At 39.1% G+C, this 23,338-nt stretch overlaps 2 protein-coding genes across 2 annotated transcripts in view; one reads left to right on the plus strand and one right to left on the minus strand.

The window, feature by feature from the left end:
• LOC138043872 (cytoplasmic dynein 2 intermediate chain 2-like) overlaps window positions 1-23,338 on the plus strand; it is a 30,640-nt gene continuing 7,302 nt past the window's right edge. Inside the window, exons 1-14 of the mRNA XM_068890366.1 lie at window positions 1-161; window positions 559-643; window positions 1,240-1,302; window positions 1,403-1,484; window positions 1,913-1,995; window positions 2,493-2,545; window positions 2,981-3,020; window positions 3,580-3,654; window positions 4,070-4,136; window positions 5,198-5,292; window positions 8,649-8,693; window positions 9,305-9,458; window positions 22,765-22,872; window positions 23,176-23,330. Coding sequence (XP_068746467.1) covers window positions 103-161; window positions 559-643; window positions 1,240-1,302; window positions 1,403-1,484; window positions 1,913-1,995; window positions 2,493-2,545; window positions 2,981-3,020; window positions 3,580-3,654; window positions 4,070-4,136; window positions 5,198-5,292; window positions 8,649-8,693; window positions 9,305-9,458; window positions 22,765-22,872; window positions 23,176-23,330 — 1,164 coding nt within the window. The 5' untranslated portion in view covers window positions 1-102. The remainder of the gene's footprint in view (window positions 162-558; window positions 644-1,239; window positions 1,303-1,402; window positions 1,485-1,912; window positions 1,996-2,492; window positions 2,546-2,980; window positions 3,021-3,579; window positions 3,655-4,069; window positions 4,137-5,197; window positions 5,293-8,648; window positions 8,694-9,304; window positions 9,459-22,764; window positions 22,873-23,175; window positions 23,331-23,338) is intronic.
• LOC138043014 (melanopsin-B-like) lies at window positions 15,813-16,755 on the minus strand. The gene has a single exon (XM_068889112.1). It carries the CDS (start codon window positions 16,753-16,755, stop codon window positions 15,817-15,819), a length of 939 nt encoding a protein of 312 aa, XP_068745213.1. The 3' UTR covers window positions 15,813-15,816.

Raw genomic sequence — 23,338 nt, forward strand, 5'->3', positions numbered from 1 at the left:
TGGTGAATAGACCGGTCGCCATATTTGAACTGCTGTAAACACAACCTTCTTCCAGCAGAATTATCATATGTAGACTGGATAAATCCAAGGTCAAGAAATATTATGTTCAGTGATGAATCGCAAGAGGCTGTAGAATTTCTTTCATCGTGGAAAACGGAGAGGTAAGGGGTTTAATTAAAAATACGATGACAACATCCACACCTACACTCATGGCAAGGTTGCCACATAGATAGCTGAGCAATGTCTACTCAGGCCACTAAAGAATTCTGGGCCACAAAGGGCCTTCACCTGCACATTAGTCGGGAGTTTTTGGAGAACGGAACATATAGCAATAACAACATTTTTCGTTCAATGTTATGCAAATTGTGGGCCTGTATTCTGTAGTTATACCAAAGCCAAATTAAAGGCAGAGCATCTAAGATATTAAGCTGATCAAATGATCAAAGGTGATAAATATTGCATCTGGATGGATGTAACTTCGGGTTATTAAAGTATCTTATTTATGTATCTAATTATTATTTACAATAATTTTGGTAATTTGGTCTTCCTTTGCAACAGATCTGTCAAAGATGCTGTGGCCCAAACCAGTGAGATTATAACATATGAAGCTGATGTACAGTCTTATCACAAAATAAATCAAGAGGTGATGGGTTAGGTTGATGGTCAAAATTGGGCCTTGTTGAGTTGCACTGCTGGCTTTACCTTCAAAGACAATTATTAGCTACCGGTACTTGTAATAAGCTTCAAGTGGTTATTGAAATCATCGCCATTGCATTGACCATGATCTCTTCCACCTGGGCCAAGATGTCATAGTTAATGTTGATTTACATTCAGTGTGTTAGTTTTGATGAAGAATTTGGCTGGCAGTCGTCAAAACTATCAACACTAAATCATATTCTTTTGGGCTACATGTATGTTTACTTAGAAGAAATGATTAAATTAATTTATTTTCCTTGCTAGCCTGGTGAATTTCTTAAACAGTACACTTTGATTACTTCCAGAAATTGTTTTGGGATTGTCCATGGTCCATCAGCTCCACAGAGCTTGTCTGTCTTTCTCAGAGTAGTATATTGAGTTTTTACTCTGTTGTAATCAATATGACTAGGTACTTGTTTTATTGACCCCTGAGAAACCCCACTTAAATGATGAGCCATAAATTAGTTTATTTCCTAACTAATGTTACTGTTATAACTAATGTTACTGTTATTTTTATTAACATGTAACGTTTTTCTTTTTAAGGTTCAAACAGAAGAAGAAGACGAGAAAAGGAAACTTGTCTTTGTTGTTGAAGATGAGAACCCGGTTTGAAAACTTGCACCAGTGCATACTTCTTGATCGAATTTGCCCTTTTGCAAAATTGGTTCTCCAGTTAAGTTAAACACAATCTTTTTGTTTTTTGCAGAGTCTTGTAAATTTTATCTCGAGAGTGTTTCCTGATATTAGCCGGCAGCTTCAACTTAACACAACGAGTCATGCATTTGATGGTAAGAAACAAAGAGCTCAAAAATTCACTGCATACCAACAAAAAATATTAATAGAAATAGGACTAACTCTAACTGGTAGTGTCCATTGTCAAGTTTTCTTTCCTGTACAAGTTTTCGATGGTGTATCTTACTGACTCAACCTGTCTTCAAGTCCTTAAAGTCCCTATGACGCTTCCAACCTTCTCAAAATGTTTCTGGGGAGCAGGTCATAAGGAAAGTGGAGACGGTTTTGGTGCTAAAGGCACACAAGCAAGCGCCCAAAATGAAAGCTAAAATTTCAGAGAATGCTTAGGCCTGATCACTGAAACGAGGGCTTAGGCTTAATCAACAAATTATTGCTATATTGACTGTGAGTCCATTGACTCATGACTCATGACTCATTGACTCATTTGACTCATAAAACATGCGTTCTCCATTATTACATACAGGCTTTGAAGTTGACTTAAATGAGTCCTCCAGCTCAGTTTCATGCCTTCACACCTTGATAAATGCAGATCTGGTTGAGGAAGAGGTGAGAGGCAAAGCATTTTTAGACATCTTGGGAATGGCTAATATTACTTCCTTGAAAAGATTGAGTTTCCATCGTGTTACCCTCGAATGATTCTCCAATATTAGAATAGAAAGAATTTTTTGGTTATTCCAAGTTCGATTCTCCCACTTACAACTACATGTACATCAAGGCCTCTGAATCCCAAGAAGAAGGCCAAAAGAAAACCATGGTACAAATTTATGCATGTGAAAAAATTATGTATTGTAATAATAAATAATCTTTGGCCTCCCCTTGCAATACCAACAATCTAGTTTTCAAGCAGCAGAAGCAAATTTGGAAGAAAATACATGAAATTGCTCTAATTCCTGGGACTCCTACGATGTGATTTCATTGAGCTTTTAATAATAATTTATTAATATGAGCTCTGTTACTATTATGACTAAGAGTCTGATTCCATCACTAGCACTTGAAAGCCAGTTTAAAAATTGCATAACATGGATGATCCACATTATTTTCAGCTGCAAGTAACTGGGCTGTCATGGAATTCTACAGGATCTGTTGTAGCAGCTTCATATCCTTTCAGTAAACTTTTTCCATTTGCTCTAAACACACGATATCTCTCTTTCACCCAGCCATGACATTCCAAAAAAATTTCAACTATGAAAGAGGGTAAATCATTTTTTCAAGACCACTGATGTCATTGATATTACTTTATTAACATTGAAATTTCTTCCTTTGAAGTTGTCAATCTATGTCTCTTCTAATGGCTGCAAAATTCCCCCTGTAGCCTTTGTATTAGTATTTCATTGCAAAAGATTTTATTCCTAAATACTCGGTAGTCACTGTTCAAATCTGAACAAAATCAAGAAGTGTGAAGAAACTGAACTGAAATGAACTAACAGGTTTAATTGATTACATATGAGACAACTACTAATTACGTTATCATTGTTATTAGCATAAATAACTTACATTATGTTTAATGTGTATTTTACTTAACAAATAAAAGATATGGGAGGTTTGACCATGAGAACTGGTGTACACATAAGGTACACTAATAATGTCTATGACAAAGCATAGTTAATAGAGGGGAGGACAAAGCTATAATATTTTCATGAGTTTTAAGACAACTTTCCCAGTCATGATTACCGTTTATCTTTTCTCACTGCGGCTTGCAATACCTTGTTGGTTTTCTTCCAAGGGCCAAGATTTCACCAGCATACCTGTCGTTATGCCTTTCACTCTCAAAAATGACACTTGTAGGTTGATGACATGAGATGATTAGACCCATGGGGACACCCCGTGGAGGACTCAATGGGGGCACCCCACAGGGCTGTAGCCAATGAGGGGAAGTAACTGCACAACAGTTATACCAGATCTGATGAGCTTGAAATTCAGACCCCCAGATCTTGAGTCTAGTTCAAGAAACACCCAGCCATGCTGTCCACTGAAATGAAGCATCACCAGAGTTGTGAACTCTTCAATTTGGGTTGTTTCATTTGACTGCTGTGTGATGTCTTTTAATGCTTCCTTCAAAAATGATGCCTTTATAATAATTTATAATAATAAATGTGGAAATTTATTTCTTGAATTGGCATATTTTAACAGTCTGCACTTTGCACCTGGAACATTGACAGAAGAACAGTCGATCAAAATAAACCAGATGCCACCATTGACGTAGCTGTAAGTACTTAGGTATAAAGCAGATGCCACCATTGACTTAGCTGTACGCACTTAGAGACAGAGCCAAATTTAAACAGCTCTTTATGATATCTAATTTCCTTGGGCTGATTTAGGATGCAGCTGTATTGTGTTAAGAATAAGACCCCAATGTTTCTGCCGCACATCTATTTGTGTCTATTGTTTTTTTTAACCAATCATGAGAGCTGTTTAAACAACTGAGTCCTGACCCAATTTTATCAACTATTTAAAGATAATAAATCAGTTCATCTCAAAGATTACCTCTGGGGGTAATGTTCCTTTGTTTGAAAAAAGAAGAAGAACTTTTCAGTGGAGCATGAACTTTGAGCAATTTACTGTAAATCATCCATGGATGTAATTTGTTACATATTTTTCAATGATTTATCAATATTTTCAGAGCTGTTTGATGTGCATCGCATTTCATCCTAAACTGCCATCATTAATTGCTGGAGGAACATTTAATGGTGTGTGATTCTATTACATAATCTTGATTTATTTTTCAATCATAGAACAGATGATAGATTGTCTTTCTTGTTTGGAACTTGAGGTTAATTTTAATGAAATACTGTTAAATCGTGTTTAACATAGTTAACAACAAGGAGCAATCGTCACTAGCATTTTGGCGTTCTTTGGTGGGGTGTTACCTGTTGTGTAGTGTTACGTAGCATGTCCGGTGGCGGTTAAAAGTGATGACCTGACAGGACCTTCTTCCAGTCAGCAGTTGCTGTAAGTGACAACATGATCTCTTGGGTTTGGTGCACCGTGGGCTCAAGAAGGTACTTATGAGTCATCCCTTTTAGCCAAAACCAGTATTGGCCATTTAGTGTTTCAGTGTTGTTCTTGAGCGTGGGGACAGGCACCTGTCCAGCGGTATGTTGTACAAGCGTGTGCTGTTACATGTGCCTACTTTTGTGCATGCATTGTACTGAAAGCTTTGGTTGTTGGGCATTCTGTTCGAGTATGGTAGAGTTCTCTTCTTTACCCTCCCATGCTCCCTTGTCCCAGTTTAGGGTTAAATCCCCCTGGGATTTTATTTTACTTCCACTGAGTCTCTGGCCTCAGTGTGACGGGTTCTATTGTGAGGGGCCTGACACCGGGGGGCTGGTGGCTGGGTTGTAGGTTGGTAGCCCAGTGGGTGTTCTTTTTCCTTGGGGTGTGATTGCAGTTGCACCCCCCTGGCCTCTGGGCATCCAACCTCCACTTGAGATGTGGGAGTTAATGCATCATAATTTGTTGATTTGTGTAACTTTTATATACCAAAACCGTGTTCTTTTTTACTACTGGTAAGGGAAAATCAATATAAAAATGAATATGAAGTCTATTCTAGTCATCTTCCTTTGCTTAAAGCTACTGGGGGTGCAAATTCTTAATTTACATAAAAAAAGAGTATGTTTTTTAGAAAACTTTGCGTGGAAAAAAAGTTGATGTGAAATGGTTATTCTCTCAGCCTTTAGTACAGAAGGTATATATTTTGAGTAGAAGACATTTTCATTTGACCTCAAACTTGCATATTTTTTGTGTTCAGGTGAAGTCCAAGTGTGGGACATGAGAAGAGAGGATGAGGCTCTTACTGCCACATCTGGGATGGGATCTGATTCACATCGTGAACCAGTAACCAAGGTGACTTTAACATTATTTTCATTTTCCTTCTTTAACACTATCCTTATTAGTTTTGCAGCTACAGCAACAAGGAAAATAATGATCATTGTTTTGTGAACAATACGATTGAAGGGGATAGTTACATGTAACATAGAGACTGTATTGCTGTGTCGGTGGCCTGTGAACACTAGTGTCCAGAAACGCACCTAATAATATGTCAGGGTTTTCTTTAAGGTTTTAAGTAGCCGGAGGTTTTTGCAAAGTAGACGGTTTTAGGTCTGGTGGACCCACACGATGGGCTTTAGCCCATCGCTTCTAGGGGGGTCCGGGGGCATGCTCCCCCGGAAAATTTTTGAAAACTGTATGCCGGAAAATGCATTTCCTGGCATTTTGGGCCGTGAAACTCAGACATTAGAGGGATGAATCAAGCTGCAATTATACTATGAAAACCATGTTACTCAAAGAAAGATGAAGCAACATTTCAATAATACAACCCTATAAACAAAAAGTTGAGGGATATTTTTTGTATCTTTTTGGTGGTTTTGCTGGAGCTAACGAGCCTGGCAAATATTGCCACTTGAAAACGTGTAAACATGGCACATACTTTGAAGGACTAGACCAGCAAAGGCTTCTGATTGGTTGTTAAATAAAGAAGCTGATTGGAGGATACTAATTGGCAAATGGCGTAAAGGATGTTTCGATCCTGTTTAGGTGTGAAGATGACACACATTCGTTCCATTGTGTAATTAGCGAGAAAACATGCTTGCAGAACTTGGTTGTAGTAATTTCGAAAATTGAAAATCACTCGAGCGGTTTAAGAGTGATGTCGTGTTTTTTCCGAAGAGTTTAGGAGTTTCGTAAAGCAGTGAGAGTTGATCAAGAGTGACGTTGGATAAAGATCCGTTGTCATGTTGAAGCGTAGAGAAGCTTAGAGATGCCCTCGAGAGGACGAGCACTTACGCGGGCAAGTAGGATTTAACTCCGAGGAGCGTTACGTTCAAGTGTTTAAATAAAGTCTACGAGCCCTCAGCTTCTACGTTCGCTATAAATGATCAACTGAAAGGTTCGAAGTGAAAACGAAGGAGCGGTTAGTGAATGATCAGGGGCTAGTTTTGTTCCTCAGTTGAGTTGTGGTAAGAGATGCATGAACGCAGGCTGAGCGTGTTGCTAGCAGAACATCATATGTAAATTTCCCTCTGGATTGAGAACAAACCTTTTGAAAGTGTTTCCTTGTTTACAAGTTTTTTTATGATTGCGGCGTGATTAAAGGAAGTTTTGCGCCGACTAAAACGTCCTTGAGAGATGTTTCCTTCCGGTAAGATACAATTGGTGGCTGTTTAAAGATATCGAAATCCAATATGGCGGACAACAAATCATATTGTTCCTACTTTCCCGCCACCGCAGCAAGATTTTTTCAAAACGAAAGTCTCAAGCATAACGTTTTTAAATTGCCCTTGAGTCAGAAGTCTTTTATGTGTTTTCAGAAAAGATAGGCACTGCAAATTTTTATTTGTCTTGAGCCCAAGTAGTTTAGACCTCATAAACATCATCTCCTCTACATGTCTTGACTCTTCAAACAATGAAAGTAGCCGGCGAAACCTGACAGAGAAGCCGGCGAACTTCGCCGGCTGCCGGCTCTTATATACAACCCTGATATGTGCGCCCAAATTTGACATCCGAAACAAACTGTCCCTTTGAGTCTAACTAAGCCTTTGCTGCCTACAATGTACATGTATTTCCAACAATAAGGCAAGGGTATAGGGTTATTTTAGCTGAGGGTAGAATGTAGCTGTTTATCCTTGCTTTAGGAGCAGCAGTTGGGGACACTCTGCGACATTAAATTGTGTGTATTCCAAGACACAAGTGAGAAGAGCAAGGGGACACTTTGTGATGCTTATTGAAATCCTCCTGCATCTAATTAGGGACATTTCTGAGCATATCTGGGAGTGAAACACAAAACGTTGGTTTTATAGCAGTTTCCAAATGATTGTCGAAAGTGATTACGCGTTTGCAATCTTCTGGGGAGAAGGATGGTTCTAGGGAGTCAGGATGGTTTAGTGGTCATCAACCGCACCTCCCACCTCTGTGACCCGGGTTCAACTCTGGCTCGGGTCGTATGTGGGCTGAGTTTCAGTCTATCTCAATCTGACTCCAAGGGTTTTTCTCCGGGTACTCCGGTTTCCTCCCTCCTCAAAATCAATTCCCGGCCTATTCCATCAGGCTGTGGTGCTGTGCTCTGAGGTCATACATGGGTCGTGTTCAGGGGCCGAGCGCCTAGCCGGCAGCACAGCTCCTTCGGTCTGACCTCGTTGCTCTGCGCCCCTCGTAATTCAGTCTTCGACTGCGAGAAAGGGCAATTAGCAGGTCAGACTAGTTTTGAATTGTTCAGCAACAAAAGAACAGAGTTGAGGTTCAGGAGAATGATTTGCATTTTTCTTTGTTTTGAACAAAACGAAATTCTAATTATTGTTCCCCTGAATCTCAACTCTGTTCTTTTGTTGCTACACAATTCGAAACTAGCCTATTGCTACACTTAGTGATTGGTTCAAAAATCTTGTGCTAGTTTATCAATCAGTGAAAAGGAAAACCAAAATCAATCGCGACTTGCACAAGAGATTTTTCTTGCGCTTTGAGCAAGTTACATGTAATTTCTACAAATTTGGATTGGTTTATTGCACTATTTGCACCTGCTGTGATTGGTCGAAGTAATTTACTTTGGTATTTGTCTTACGGCACTCAATAGGCCATTTCAGAGTTCATCTCTGCCTCCTCTGCAAAGAAAGTCTATGTGCGAAATTTTTGTGGTGGTAATTAGTTCTACTTTACATATGAATCAAAACTAATTATCATAACAAAAACTTCGCACATAGACTCGCTTTGAAGAGGAGGCAGACATGAACTCGGAAATGGCCTATTGAAAACGGGCCTATCCATTTACATGCACCCTGAAAGGTTCTCTTGAATGTAAAGGCTTAAAACTCTAATATTGTCTTTATCAAAGACAATTGATTGATAATAGCACTTAAGAAAACAACATCAAAAGGCCAAAACGTTAGCTCATCCACTACAGTGATTGAGTTTGGCCAAAATAGAACCAGTGATTGCTGTTCCATTTTTGCTGAAAAGAGACTCTCATTAAGTCTAATACTCGAAAAGAACTTTAATGAGTCAAGTCGAAAAGGCAGTTACAGGATCGAGCATACCCTCTCAAGCACATGGATTTCAGCAGATGCAATTGGCTATACTGTTGACACATGGTAGGGGATTATGTGACACTGAATGATGTTACAATGGGAATTTGAACTTTAGAGTCTGTACAGTGTAGGTTAATGATTAATGCAGTGTAAAGTTGCATTGTCTGAAATTTTAAATTTTAGGTCTTATGGACTTTGGATCCCAGCTCAAAGGCTAACAAATATCAGGTATGGATAAAACGTGACCCTCACCGTCCCTTTATGAGCTGGTGAGGCGTTTTCTGTCTATCAGCGGCAACACATAGGAATGTTAACAATGAACAAAAGCGAGTAGCGTATAACCATTCATTTCATTCTTGAACAACAAAATGTGATGGCAATAGTGTTTAACTTGTTTCTAGCATAGATAAAAATCAGCTGCAGGGTTGATGATCTTCTTCAAAACCTGCTTAGTTGACCATTGCTAGCATCTTTGCACTTCGTTCTCTATGCCTTTGACCCTCTTTTCTTACATTAGGTACTCTTCCTAACTGTAGAGTAATGATTAGTGTCTTGGAAGTGTGACAGTCTCTCATTGCTTTGGGCAGGTGGGTGGGGCTTAAGGGGGTGAGCTTAGGCTGAGCTGCATGGGTTACATGAAAGAACCAGGCTGGTTCTAGTTTGCTAGATAGCCCTCTCACCTTGTGGCACCAAATTCCTTGACTAATCTCTGACCAAGAGTTTTAGCTCACATTTGCAAAGGAACCCCATTAGTTTCAAACAGGGTGGGAAGTATCTCATTCCCATATGTGGGCTGAGTTTGTAGTATTCTGCTTTGCTCTGCTCTACTACGTTTCCAGGTTCTCAGTATCAGTGGAGATGGAAAGGTGCTCATCTGGCAAGTGTCTACAGGGTCACATGACCTCAAATTGGTCAGCGGTTACATTTTACAGACTGAGAGTGTACCGAGAAGCATACGCTTAAGCAAAGCTCGTGGAGATGCGGAAATTGGAGGTATGCCAGTTACAAATGTTTAAGTTTCTCTCAACGGGAGCATTGGAAACAAAGAAGACCCCTGCTCCATTTCTTTGTTGTCTGGACAACTGTCCAGAAGAAAATATTTTCGTCGCGTTTTCGCGAGCTTAGCGTCGGCTGCTTGTATTTTCTCTGCGTTGTCATTGGGTAAGTTATAGTATCTCTCAGAGTGTACGCGCGCTATGATTGGCTAATTTAGCTGGCCGTGTTCTACTGTACGACCAATGAGATTTATTCGTTTTTCGGATTTTGACGCATCACAATCATTTGTGGCAGATAATTCAACTGGTCTCCTTTCCCGCGCGCCTGATTATATCAAAGGTATAATAAATGTCTTATGAACCTCGTTTTCTCGGTCCGTACTGTAAGTTACGGATCCTGGTTTTTTTCACGTTGATATATAGCCCAAGCGCTAAGGCTATAAATCAACAGGAAAAACTCGCTTCGTAACTTGCAGTAGGAGCCTCGAACTCGGTTATAAAGAGGTATATACGGTAAGTTAAAATGATATCGTGGATAAAAATTACAATAGTATATTGAAATAGAAAATAAATTAACCCTTACCCTTACCCTAACCTCAAATATTTTCCTTCGCCCAGGTAAATTCATTTATCAACTGCAAAAATATTCCCCCGTTTTTACATCGACATTTCAAAATTAACGCTCAGTAAAATTTAACAAAACCAGAGGTCCTTTGTTCCGCAGCCGAACCAGTGCGAGGCATGAGCCTGTAGTTATAGTTACAGTTTATTGAAGCTTTCAAATTACAGCTCAAGGGCTGAATTGGATATGAAACTTTACAAGTGAATTCAAATTTGAAAAACTGCACTAAAATTATAAATATGATCTATTGGAAATCTACTTACAATTACTGTAAAAGAAAAAAATTATTGAACCTGTTTTACAATAGGCCATTTTACAGTTGTTTGCTCAATGACGTAGCCTATGAATGGCTGCGAGGCTGCCGGTGACCCTGTATCGATAGAGACCTCACTTCTTTTATCATGTAAATTGTGTTATTGTAATTCTAATTAGTCTACATTAACATTAGAAAAGCACAAAGTTCGTATCAATGCAGGGTCACCTCGTTTCAATTCTTAGGCCAGGTAACTTAGCTACAACAGTGAAATGGTCTGTTAGGGAGATGATATTTTCGAGAGCTTCTAAGATTGAAACTACATTTGTTTAATTCAGGTAAAAGACTGTGCAGCTTATGATGTGGATTGTTACTAATTTCCTTGAAAATTTAACAGTTTGAGCTTGTCTCCGATCAAAGACTTTCTCTAAACTGGCATGTTCTAAGGCCTCACAGTAGGCCACGTTCGGCAATCATAGCTCGTCTTTGTAGGCCTTCGAGCTCGTCTGATAGATACCTTGAAAGCAAAATGTGAAAAACTTGAGAAGTGTACTCAATGACCGAGCGGATGCATGCTTTATAGAAGGTTATAAGTTCTTTTGCCTCAACACCTGCCCTCTTTTATTGCTTGAGGAAGTAAAGCCTTGCGGGGACCTGCCGGAAGATTTCTGACACGTGGCGCACCGCCTTACATTTGCTTTCATTCAGTTGGACCAGGTCATTAACAGAGTCTTGGATCGTGCTTGCTTGGTTTTTGGCCACTGGCTCGGCAATAGTTTTATCGTTCTCGTTTTTCCACGTATCCTTATCGCTTACATTAATGTCGTCGGTCATTTAGAGAAATATCCAGGGACAGTTTTGTCCCTTGTGGAACCTCCGCCAGAATATCTCCCCATTCCAATTTACAGTCTTGGTCCAGCTTGACTCTTTGTTTGCGATCTTTGAGAAAGTCAGTTTAAAGTCGTCAATTTCCCAGCAAGAATCGTATGATCTGGGCCAGTTCTTGATATGACGTTACAAACCGCTTTGCATCGCAGAAATTCTTTCAAAACTGGTGTGATAATTAGCTTGGGATGACATACCATGGATAGATCTTTAATCCTTCAATGTCACCATTTTCTCTCGTTCTGCTTTTAATTCCATGTTAGTTACTACTAGTTCTTTGATACAGTCTGTCAACTTATTGCAAAGGTTTGCCCGCTCTTTCTCTTGCAGGCCTTTGACGTACGTGAAAGCGCTGTCTTGTCATGTGCTTGAGGTCGTCGATGGTCTCCCAAACTACTCCTTAACTTTTTTCCACGTCCGTGACGTCCCCGACTTTCTTCTTTACATCTTCTAACTCATGTTTCATTTCGAGTTTAAGAAAACAAATTTCGTTTTGTAATTTAGCTAAACTTCTTTCCGTGTTTCCATCTAACTTCAGGATTTAAGTCTCAGAGCTAGCTGAAGACTTACTCGTCCATGGTTTTAACTTTCGTCGTTTCCGCCGTAGAGTTTACAGAGCTAGAACTTGACACTCGCTTGCCTCGTTCATATTTTGTCATTCCATGAAACCGTTATCTAATGTAAACTGCTGTTCTACCACTTTCTGTCGCTCAAGACAAAGCGTTTCCGACCGGCATCGCGGTCAGTTCCAGTCTGGGGTTTTCGGGACAGTAATTTTTATGCAAGAAACGCTTTTGTGGAAAATAGAACAGTATATATTAATTAAAAAAAGTAAAGGACCAAGAATAATGACCTGCGACACCCCGAAGGTTAGTTGACTTGCACTGGATAACGATCCGTCAACTATCACATTTTTATACCGATGTATAGGAGGCGAAAAATGGAACAAAATTTATATCAACCCCCTTATCAACTCCTTCGTTCCCATTTTCAAGGGCGGCGATGAAACGGGCCCTAGTAACTACCACCCCGTTTCTCTTCTTTCACTTTTCATCCGACTCTTTGAGAAAGTTGTGTATAACAAATTGAAAAATTATGCTGAATCAAATGGACTTCCCAGGCTACAATGGCCGGTATGCTTTTCGTGAGAATATTTCAACTCAGCATGCAATTGTGGTTATTGTGAATTCGATTCAAAGATATATAGATAACAATTAGTTACCTGTATTTTTCTTGACTTTATGTATTAAAAAGGCTTTTGATACTGAAGCCTGACTTGCGCAACTTAGGAAAAAAACCTTTCAAAAACATGAATTGTCCTCTTATCACCCATTCTCAGCTAACAGGGACCATTGATGTCACACGCTTTGAGCTTTTTTTTTATTTTCGTATCTGACATTCTATATCACTGAAATGTATTTTATTTTGATCTTAAACACCAAAGGAAATACCCAGAGAAATTTCATTGAATTACCTTTTCAGGTTACTATTTAGTGAGTATTTATGTTATCCACCCTCGTGGTCTCTTGCGTTATCCCATGTTGCTGAAAATAGGCTGTCACACGGCAGAAAATGTATTTTCAAGTGACCTTTAAGCCAGTAAACGCTTTGAACTTTCCAATGAAGATGTGCCCATTTTGTACATATTACACGGACGTTTGTAAATATAAGAACTGTAAGCTTTATACCCTTTTTGCCTACCGTGAATATTATCTGAAGATTAGAAACCTTACCAAATGAAAATCACCCGGCGAAGATGGATTTACGGCGGAATTTTATAAACACTTCTTTGATTTGGTGGGGTATGATCTTGTTGAAGGCCTTAATGCAGCTTACAAGGTCAACAGTTTTGTAAAGTAGTGGACATATTTCTCAAAGCACCGGACGTGAAATTTTCTGGTGCAGCACTGGTTGCCTTGCAAGCCCCGAAGGAACGTGCTACTTAAGTCCTTGGCCAAACGAGAGCGAGAGTTGATGAGAGTCGATCGAGAGTTGGCCAAACGAGAGCGAGAGTTGTCGAGATTTTCACGCGCAAACAAAACAGAGAGCCTGGGAACCACCCTGCGAAAACCCTTTCTGACGTAAATGTGACGACAAGCCAGCCGGTATGTTCACCCTTGGCGTTGTCCTTGATCCCCAAATCCGACGCCATGTTTTTTTCCCTTTTCATCTGAGCCCGCTGGAAAAAAATAGCCACTGCTGACCGCAAAACTCTCGCTCAAACTCTCGTGCGCCGCCAAGCGAGAGAAAACTCTCACCAACTCCCAGGAAATTTTAAAAATAGAAGGATCAGAAACGCTGTTTCCAGTGTTTTTCTGGAACCCAAGAATCAGTTTCCCAAGCAAAACTGGAGTTCACTCAAATTCTCTTTAAAAGGCAAGCAAAAAAACAAAAAAAACAAACAGACCCCTCGAATACTGGCCCTCAAAGTACCGGACATGGAATAAGAAACGACGGAACGAAACGTCCGGCCTCCGGCCTCAAACGAAAACCCTGGGCTACGATATTGGGCAACTGTCAATATCTCAGCACAGAGGTGTGATCACTCTATTACCCAAAGGGGATGAGTCATTAACACATTTATATAACTGGAGACCAATAACATTATTGAATGTTGATTATAAAATTGCATCTAAAGCTATGGCGAAGAGAATTGAACCAATCCTAAACAAACTTGTCCATTCTGATCAAACTGGATTCGTTAAAGGAAGGTATATTGGAGAGAACATCAGACTGATTAGTGACATTATGGAACAAACAAACAAACTAAATAGTACAGGGGTTCTAATCTCGGTAGACTTTCAGAAAGCTTTTGATTCCCTTGAGTGGTCCGGTATCCAGTCAGCTTTAGAGGGGTATAATTTCGGTGAGGGAATTGTTAAGTGGATTCAATTGTTTCATAAGGATATAGAGAGTGCAGTTATGAACAATGGATATTTGACAAGTTGGTTTAAGCCTTTAAGAGGAGTGAGACAAGGATGCCCTCTTTCACCATATTTAATTATTTTGACTGTCGAAATTCTGTCTAACAATATTCGACAAGATACAAATATAAAAGGAATAGTTATCTTTGGAAATGAAATCAAGCTGACCCAGTTCGCTGATGACGCCAATCTCTTTTGTCGTGACCTTGACTCAGTTAGTGCAGTTCTGAACAAAGTTAATATTTTCAGTAAATTTTCAGGGTTGCACCTTAATATTGGTAAACAAAAGGCAATGTGGCTTGGAAGATGGTCAAACAATAAAACAAGAGCTCTGGAGATGAAATGGGTTCGAGAACCGACTAAAATATTGGGAATTTATGTAACTTATAATGAGAAAGGAAATAACCAACTTAACTTTAAACTTAAAATACAGAAAATGCAGTCTAAACTTGATATTTGGAATTCTAGAGCTTTGACACTATATGGCAAGGTATTAATTGCAAAATCCCTTGGTTTGTCGTTTTTTATATATTCAGCATCTATAGTTAACGTTCCTACAGATGTTCCTGCTAATGTAACAAGTAGACTCTTCAAATTTCTTTGGAAAAATAAAAGAGATAAAATTAAACGGGATGCTATGTATCAAGAATATGACAAAGGCGGCTTGCGAATGATAGATGTTGATGTAATGTTCAAGTCATTAAGGTTAGCATGGATACCAAGGCTGCTACAAAATACTAAAAGCAACTGGAAAACTGTTCCTGAGCATTTCTTTCAAAAATGTGGTAGTCTTCGCTTTCTGTTAAGATGTAACTACCATACAAAATACTTAGTAGGCCTACCAAAATTATATAGGGACGCTCTTTCTTTCTTCTCCGAGCTTAAATCTCTTTATAATTATAATTATAGCAAAGAAAATCTCCTGTTTAACAACCAGGATATTCTAATAGATGGTAAACCTATTTTTCTTAAGGAGTGGTTATTACAGGTGTTGTTTCAGTTAATAATCTGTTTCATGAATCAGGCCGCTACCTTACCTTTCAAGAATTTCTTTCGAAGTATAATTGTAAATCAAATTTTCTGGAGTACTATCAAGTTTTAAGCGCAATACCAAGCTTTATGTCTAAAAAAGTGGGAGAGATGGATAACACGAGCGTGGAGGGTTTTGTCCAAGGGGCCCCATCTTTTATGCTAGATGAGAACATAGTGTTAAATTTAGAGAAATTAAAATGTCGAGATTTTTATCGCCTCTTCAATTTTAAACTACACCAGTCAACTCCAGCTCGCTTACAGCGTTGGAGTAAAATACTTCCAATTGACAGTGCCTCGTGGGGAGAATCTTTTAAGATGTCATATAAAACATGTAAGGAAACTAAGTTAAGGGAATTTAAATTTAAACTTCTTCACCGAATTGTAGTGACCAAAAAGGAATTGAAAAGATTTGGAATTAAAAGTGAAAGTGACTGCTTGTATTGCGATGAATCAGATTCTATAGACCACACTTTTCTTGACTGCCAATTCACTTCGTCTTTTACTCGTCAAGTGGTGGGGTGGTTTAATGCCACAAACAATACTAGTTTCAATCCAGAACCTAAGGAAATAGTGTTTGGCTTGTTCAAGCAAAGCTTTGCTGGGCATGGGGCTGTAAGAAAGTTTAATTATACGGCAATTGTTATTGAAGTTCCTTTCGTCTTAATTTCAATGTCAATCGCTTTCGGCTCGAGTTTGTAAACGCTTTCATAAGATGTCGTCGAAAGTTTGAAGAAAAAGCAACATACGTGACAGGATTAAGCAGAAAAGAGATTTTGGCGAACACACCGCAACAAGTTGGGACAAGAGGGTGTATCTTTACCTTGAAAATTGCGAGGATTGAGACCACAGCATACGGAGACCAGGAGATTAGGTAGGCAATGATAACGCTTGAAAAATACATTGCTGCCCTACGATGCTTCCGCAAAAGAGCAGTATTCATAGTCTCGCCATAGGACATAGTTCTCTCTACAATGTGTTTAGAAACTTTGTGGATCTTGTAGTAACAAAACGCGATAGAGACCACGGGCAAAAAGAAACAAGCGAAAAACATTAAAGCAAAGTATGCGTGATCTCCTGGAAGAGATGAATTCCATTGAATTGAGCATGCGAAGTTGGTTCCCTCCATTCCATATTTTGACCATCCTAGTAATGGCGCCAAGCTGAAGGCTAATGAGTAGATCCAGCAGGCCAGGATAAGCTGCCCTATTTGTTTCTTGGTGAAGTAAGAGTGCTTCGAAAGTGATCGGTTGATGGTCAAGTACTTTTCCACTGCAATAATTGTAAGATGTGTAATGGTCACAAGTCCAAGAAAAAATATCATAAAGGCGTGTGAACGGCATCCTGCCATTCCAAATGGCCACGATTGCTGATAATATACAGCAATTGAGAATGGAACGGGCACAGAGCAAGATAAGAGATTGCTAAACACCATACTGATGATCAAATAACTACTTGCTGGAAGGCGCTTTATATTTTTGCGGATTATATAAACTACTAAGCTGTTTGAAAAAGTTCCGACGATGCTCACGATGAAATAGATAACCACGAAGACTGTTTTCCATACGTGAAGTGGGTCCATCGCTGTGAATCGAATCGTCCTGAGTGGCGACAGTCTTTATATTTAGTCATTACAAAGCTTTCATTTAATCGGAAAGTGTAAAAAGTATACTGACACTTCTGGCAGTTTGTCTGCCAAAAGCACCGATATAATAAAACTTCGGAAGTAATCAGTTTTTGCATCGAATAGGAAGGAAAGCAAAATGTCTTAAAAGTTGATTAGTCTTATTCCTGTTTCAATGTTGATGGAAAATACGACAGGATGTTCTCTTCACTAACGAGAAACTCTAAAAAGAGAATCACCTGCCTTTTAATCGTGGTTGTTTTTGTGTTTCGTTAGCATTTAAGTAGGAAGTTTGATTCCAGTAAAATTCTCCGAAAGCAACTTCCCTTTGAAAGAGACAATATTATCTGTGAGATGGTCATCGTTTATTTTTCACTTTTTTGCAAGCACTGCATGGGATCATTTTTCAGAATACAACCGAGTCACTTCGTTTCATTCTTCATCTGTTTACTAGAGTTAAACAGTCACCACCTCCCGTTCACAACCGAACAACACACATACGCAAACCACCAAACCACCCTCTAAAAAAGTCGGGATTTTATCATTATATATATTAGGGAAGAATCATATCAGTATTTAAAAAATTTCATTCGTGACTGGCAGGGGACGATTTTTTAGATCAGTCAGGACATAACTGGTCGAAACATAGTGTTGCTATTTTGGAACATTTGAATTTAATATGGCCCTCAAAACTCGTTCCAAACTAAATTGTGGTGTTAATGTTTGAAAGGTTCCGACCAATTCCTTAAATTCAAGACAAAAATCGCTTAATTTCACGTGTAAAACTGCACTCTCAGTTAGAATAGTTAATTTCAACCAAATTTTAAACACTGCAAAAAAAAAAAAACGCTAAAATCTGGCCAAAAAATGTATGCGTCATCCTTAAAATAAATCTTGGGCCATTGAATCTCGATGTATAGGATTTCTTTTGCTAGGATTTCCGAAATTTGGAAACGTCTTGGCTTTGCTATGGGGTTGCGAAATTCGAAAACCTTTTTTGCGTAGTTACGGGATTTCGAAATTCGCCGGAAACGTCTTGGTGTTTCTATGGGCTTCCAAAATTCGGACAGGTTTTAGCGTCGTCAGGGGATTTCGAAATTCGGAAACGTCTTGGCGTTGTTACGGGGTTCTGATACTCGGAAACATCTTGGCGTTGTTACGGGGTTCCAAAATTCAGAAACATGCTGGCATTGTTACGGGCTTCCGAGACTTGGGAAGGGGGTTCCGAATTTAGAAAATCTGCATTGTTTAGTGGAAGTTCAAAAAAAGGTGAAACCACTCGTTTCTGCTGAGAAAATTGGGGCTTCCGAGTAAAATAAGAATTCCATCTTCCATTTTTGGCTTGATTTTGAGATTCCGAGTTAAGGACGGTGCACACTATTGTTATTGCGCATACGTTCTGCGCATCTCCAGATACTCGGATTTCCTATGGGTGGTGCTCATTAATACAGGAATACTTTTGCGCGATTCAAACTATGCAGAGAAAGCATAACTTAGCAAGTGCTCTTGGTATCCAAAAAGAATTGGGGATAACCACGCATTTTTCAGAGATAATTAAGCTTCAATTTGGAAAAAAACGCCATACATTGCCTTGTATTTTAAGGGTTTTTACAAACATTGTTGATTAATTATCTTCGAAAAATGCGTGGTTACTGCCAATTTTCTTTTTGGATTTCAAGAACACTTGTTAAGATCCGCTTTCCCCGCATATTCAGTAAACCGCGCAAAAATACCTTTGAATTAGTAGGCCCCGTCCTTAATATGGAAACTTCTCTCTTGCATAAAGGAGCGATCTTCAAATTCCGCGTAAAATTGTTGTGTTTTTCACACCAATCCATGATCTATCACGAACCTTTTGACACCCTCAAAAATAATGGTCGTAAATGGAAACAAGTTATAGGCAAAGCTATTGACATGTATGACAGAAGATCTTGTCAGAAGCCCATTTTGGAACCCCATAGAAACACCATGACGTTTCCGAATCTCGAAAGCCCTTAACTATGGCAGAACGTTTCCGAATTTTGGAACCCCCTAGAAACGCCAAGACGTTTCTGAATTTCGAAATCCCCTAACTACGCCAAAAAGGTTTTCGAATTTTGCAACCCCATAGCACCGCTAAGACGTTTCCGAATTTCGGAAATCCTATACATCGAGATTCAGTGGCCCAAGATTTATTTTAAAGGTCTTGTATTTTTCACATCAATCCATTATCTATCACGAACCCTTTGACACCCTGAAAAGTAATGGTCGTAAATTGAAACTTGTTATATCCAAAGCTATTGACATGTATGACAGAAGATCTTGCTTCAGGTCGAGCAATTTTTCCAATGTATTTTGTTGTTTGCAAGTACATATACAAAGAAAATAAAATTTGTTCAGAAATGTCGTTCACGAATTAAGTTTATGTTGAGTTACTATGGATCAAATTAAAACATGATAATTGCAAGTCTGAGCCTTCTCATACAGTCATAATAAGGAATTAGATTGTTTCTTACCATGTAACATAATTCTGGAATATTAAAATATCTGCGGTACACAGTTCAGCAAATATTTGTTTTCTGCACGCTACCAATGCAATGACGCGTTGTTCTTAAGGGATGTGGTGCTATTGGTATATAAGTGTGTAATTAGCAGTTTGTTCTTCCTTTGGGTCGAACGCTACTAACGAGACTAAACTTTTACGGCTAGATGGATTTGTGTCCTACTCGCTCAGGCTGCGCCTTGACCCCTAGATCTACGGAGGATCGAACTTGCTCATTAGTCTTATCATCGGGCGTTTCAAAAGCGCACTTTTTGACTCGTTCTATTTTTCTTTTGTAGTACGGAGAATTTGGGCATTTAAGTGTTTTCTGCAAGAAACCCGGGGAGCCGAAGCCTTCTGGCGGTGCTAAATTGTTAGACAGCGCAATTTTTGAAAAGGGAGTTTAAGATGACTTTATGTTATCCCTCTTGTCTACTACAACCAGTCTTTCGTCTCTAAAAGAAAGTCCTAAGAATCATTACTCACTCTCCCCCACGTGCGCATACCTACCCTCTATTTAGCACATTAAACATTCTAACTATGTTCGACAATTATAAGCACCTACTAGTTTCTTGTTTCGTTTTCCTTCCAACTAAGTCTCTCCCTCAATTGAAGGATTATACTTAATTGTCAGTGAGTCTGCTCCAAGTGGAGTGTTCAGTAAAGCTATGACCCTCGTAGTTGTGGACGCAGTTTTAGCAATTGCGTGGAGAAGCCTGAAAAATTCAGGACTTCAACGTGGACACTTAAAGCTTGGTAGGAATCATGGGGAAATGAACATATTTCTTTTAAAGGTCGAACCCCAATGTCTGTACTCGCAGGACTCGAACCAGGGAAAGTTTGATTAATAACGCCTTCACTTAACCACTAGACTACCACATCACTTACTGAGGCGATGTCATTTTTTATTCAATTGTCAATATTTTTTCTTCCAAATGCCGCTATAAACGTGTATTAACACCCGCTAAGAAGCAAGCTGACACAGTAAAAAATGTCGGTTGCTTAGACTTAACCATTATTCAGCAATGTTTTTATATATATTCTAATTAGTTTTGGTAAATAATCGGCACACTTAATCAGTCAGTTGATCTTTAGTGGTTAAGTGGATAAGAACAGTTCTTTCAAAGTGAGTGCTCCGGGTTCAAATCCTGTCCAGGGACTACTAGTCTTTTACTTTTTTAAATTCTTATCTGCTACCACAAGTTCTGGGACAGAGTAATCTTAACGGAGGATAATACTTCTTTTGGAGCAAACTGACAATGAAGGAATTATCCTTCATTTGAGGAAGAAATCGTGTTGTTTCCTTCATATGCAAAAGCTCTTGCCCATTCCTCTCTTGTCTCTCTTAAAACTTTATTCTGATTGTCATCAATATTTTAGAAGGCAGAAAGACAACTTGCATCTCCATACTCATAAATACTCTTTCTCTTTAGGGGTACAGGGTCCCCGTATTTGGAATGATATTCCTCTCTCGTTGCGCAGTTCTCTCAATCTTTCAAACTGTAATCGTAAACTCAGAGATTATTTGCAGTTCTTGTAAACTATCATATATTATTAAAAACTGGATCATTGGATAATGCAATTCGAGAGTTTTGATTGGCTAAGCCATCATGGGTTATGAGCCACTATACCATGATCTACAAACACGGCAAGCATATGCGCGATTTTTTGGGCCTTTTTATTTTTATTGTAGTCTAATTTTCTATATTTTGGGGGCGTTTTTAATAAAACAATTATTCCACTCGCGCTTGTTGGATATGAGATGATTATAGCCCACTCGGCGCTACGCGCCTCGTTGGCTATCTATCATCTCATATCCAACGCGCGCTCATGGAATAATTGTTAATTATTATTCAGCACATTGTGATAATGTCCAAATATGGTCATAGCGCGCTCAATATTTCGTCATGCGTACTCAACGTATATCCTGCGATATACGGAATTTTGTGTCGCGGAGAAAAATGATAGTTTTTCCAGCTTTTTTTTTCCAACAAACGTAGAAAATTGAGCTTTGTCATCAATGTGTTGAATAATGAAACAATTATTCTGCTCAATCTTGTGGAATATCGCCTGATTTTAGCCAACTCGGCCTACGTATCAGTATCAGGCGATATTCCGCGCGGTTTCGCAGGATAATTGTTAAATATTCGTTTAACCGTGAATTAACCATAATTCCTCTCATAATGCCTTCGAACTCTTTCTCATAAGATATCATAGTTAGCTTTAGGTTTAATTACGTATTCGAAATGGTATAGATGGTTTTCAATCACGTGATGAGACGGCTATGTTGGTGCACAAAACAGCAAATTATGGCCCATGTTTTGCATTATAATAAGACAAATTCCCAAAAGACTTTTTTCTCTATTGTTCTGTTCACCAACATGGCTGCTGTGACGTCAGGTGAAAACCATCAATAATTATTTGTCTAGTCCTTTTTTTTGTCTGTTCGTTTCTGTTTGCCACCAGGTAATTCGCCTGTTCTCCTGTGTGGTCTTTCCCAGCATATAAGCCTCTGGTTTCGGCAATTGAACAAATCTGGGGGAATAAAACGAGTCTGGGGCCGGATTTTGGGGCACGAATTCTAAGAGGAAATACGAACAAAAATAAGGAAAATAAAAAATATTGGGGGTAAGGCGACTTTTATTCAATTAATGCCATTTCCAGTAGTATTTGCGGGAGTGTTAAAGGGCGCTTGAAGAGAAGGTCATCCGTATATGTCTGGATAGAGCCATGCCTCTCGCCAGCTCGGCCGTGTCGGGCACAAGCGACAGCCAATTGTGTCAACTTTGTGATTTATAGATGTATAGATGATTTATTTACCTCAGCTCAGTTTCACATGATATAAAAAATTATAGGTGAAATTTATATAGGCAGCAAAAGAAAGTATAGCTAAGGTGTAATAACAAAATAGAGAGCGAGTTGGGATCATCCAAATAGCAAAGGCTAATCTAGTGGATGACCCCTGTGCAACTAATTCTGCTTTTTGAAGCGAAATCGCAACTAGTCAATGTAAAATACATTTCTTGTGGCACTGGCATTTTGATTTTGCGGATTTAAAAAAAGTGAGGTTAGGGACACTGTAAGCTTAAGTCTGAATGCTGGAATTTACTAGATACAAATTATTAAAGACGAAGAAATTTGCGGTGGTTTGTTGTGAGTGGCCAAAACAATTACCAGAAGCACGGTACCTTGAAGCGTGTAACTTGCAACTCTTTTCCTTGGAACAAATCTGGGATTTTAGGACACCAATTTTGTGCCCAATTCAAATAAGGAATTTTTGAACTCAAGAAAATCCAGCTATGAACCAGAGTTAAACGCTTCATGGTCATGAGCTTTTGCAATTACTCCGTGTGGTTTTTGCTTCTCATTAATACATTTCCGGCGTCAATCACTTCATCCTCTGCACCTTCATTTCTCATTGTCACTTGTATTTATCTTGTTTACAGTGACCAGTTTGTCGTTTTCTCACGAAGATCGCAGTCTTTTCATCCTGGGATCAGAGGCAGGGGGAGTGTTTAAGTGCTCCATGACCTCAAGGGGACCACCGCTGACAAGTGTGTATTCCTTTCTCATTCCTAATGGAATTTTACTCTTGTTCGAACGAACTTTTTTATAACATAGTTTGCGAAGTCAGTGAACGAGGGCCTGTTTCATACTGTTTTCGTTTACGGTGATGACATGAATAAACTCGATATGTTCTTTGCTTTGCGAAGACGACATTGTCTAGCACTTGCGAAGTTTGAAGAGCACTTAAGGAGCTTGTAGTGGAGTACTGTCCAAACTTTTCTCGCGCTTCAAAACTCGGATATACTAACGCCAAACCTTAAATAAGTGATAGTGTTCACTTTCTTTTACAGACACACACAGTTCAGTACCACTGCGATCTCCAGTGACATTTGCCTTCTCCCCTCATTTTGGGCCTGTCTTTTCTGTGGATTGCTCGCCCTATCACAGGAATATTTTCCTTACGTGTGGTACCGATGCATCCGTCAGATTGTACTCCATGTTGCAGGTTTGATG

This window comes from Montipora capricornis, chromosome 3 (genome assembly GCF_036669925.1).
Source record: "Montipora capricornis isolate CH-2021 chromosome 3, ASM3666992v2, whole genome shotgun sequence".
In the NCBI taxonomy this organism is placed as follows: Eukaryota; Metazoa; Cnidaria; class Anthozoa; order Scleractinia; family Acroporidae; genus Montipora; species Montipora capricornis.

Coding starts and splice junctions, on each gene's coding strand:
- LOC138043014 (XM_068889112.1), bottom strand. CDS start 16,755: ATGGACCCACTTCACGTATGGAAAACAGTCTTCGTGGTTATCTATTTC.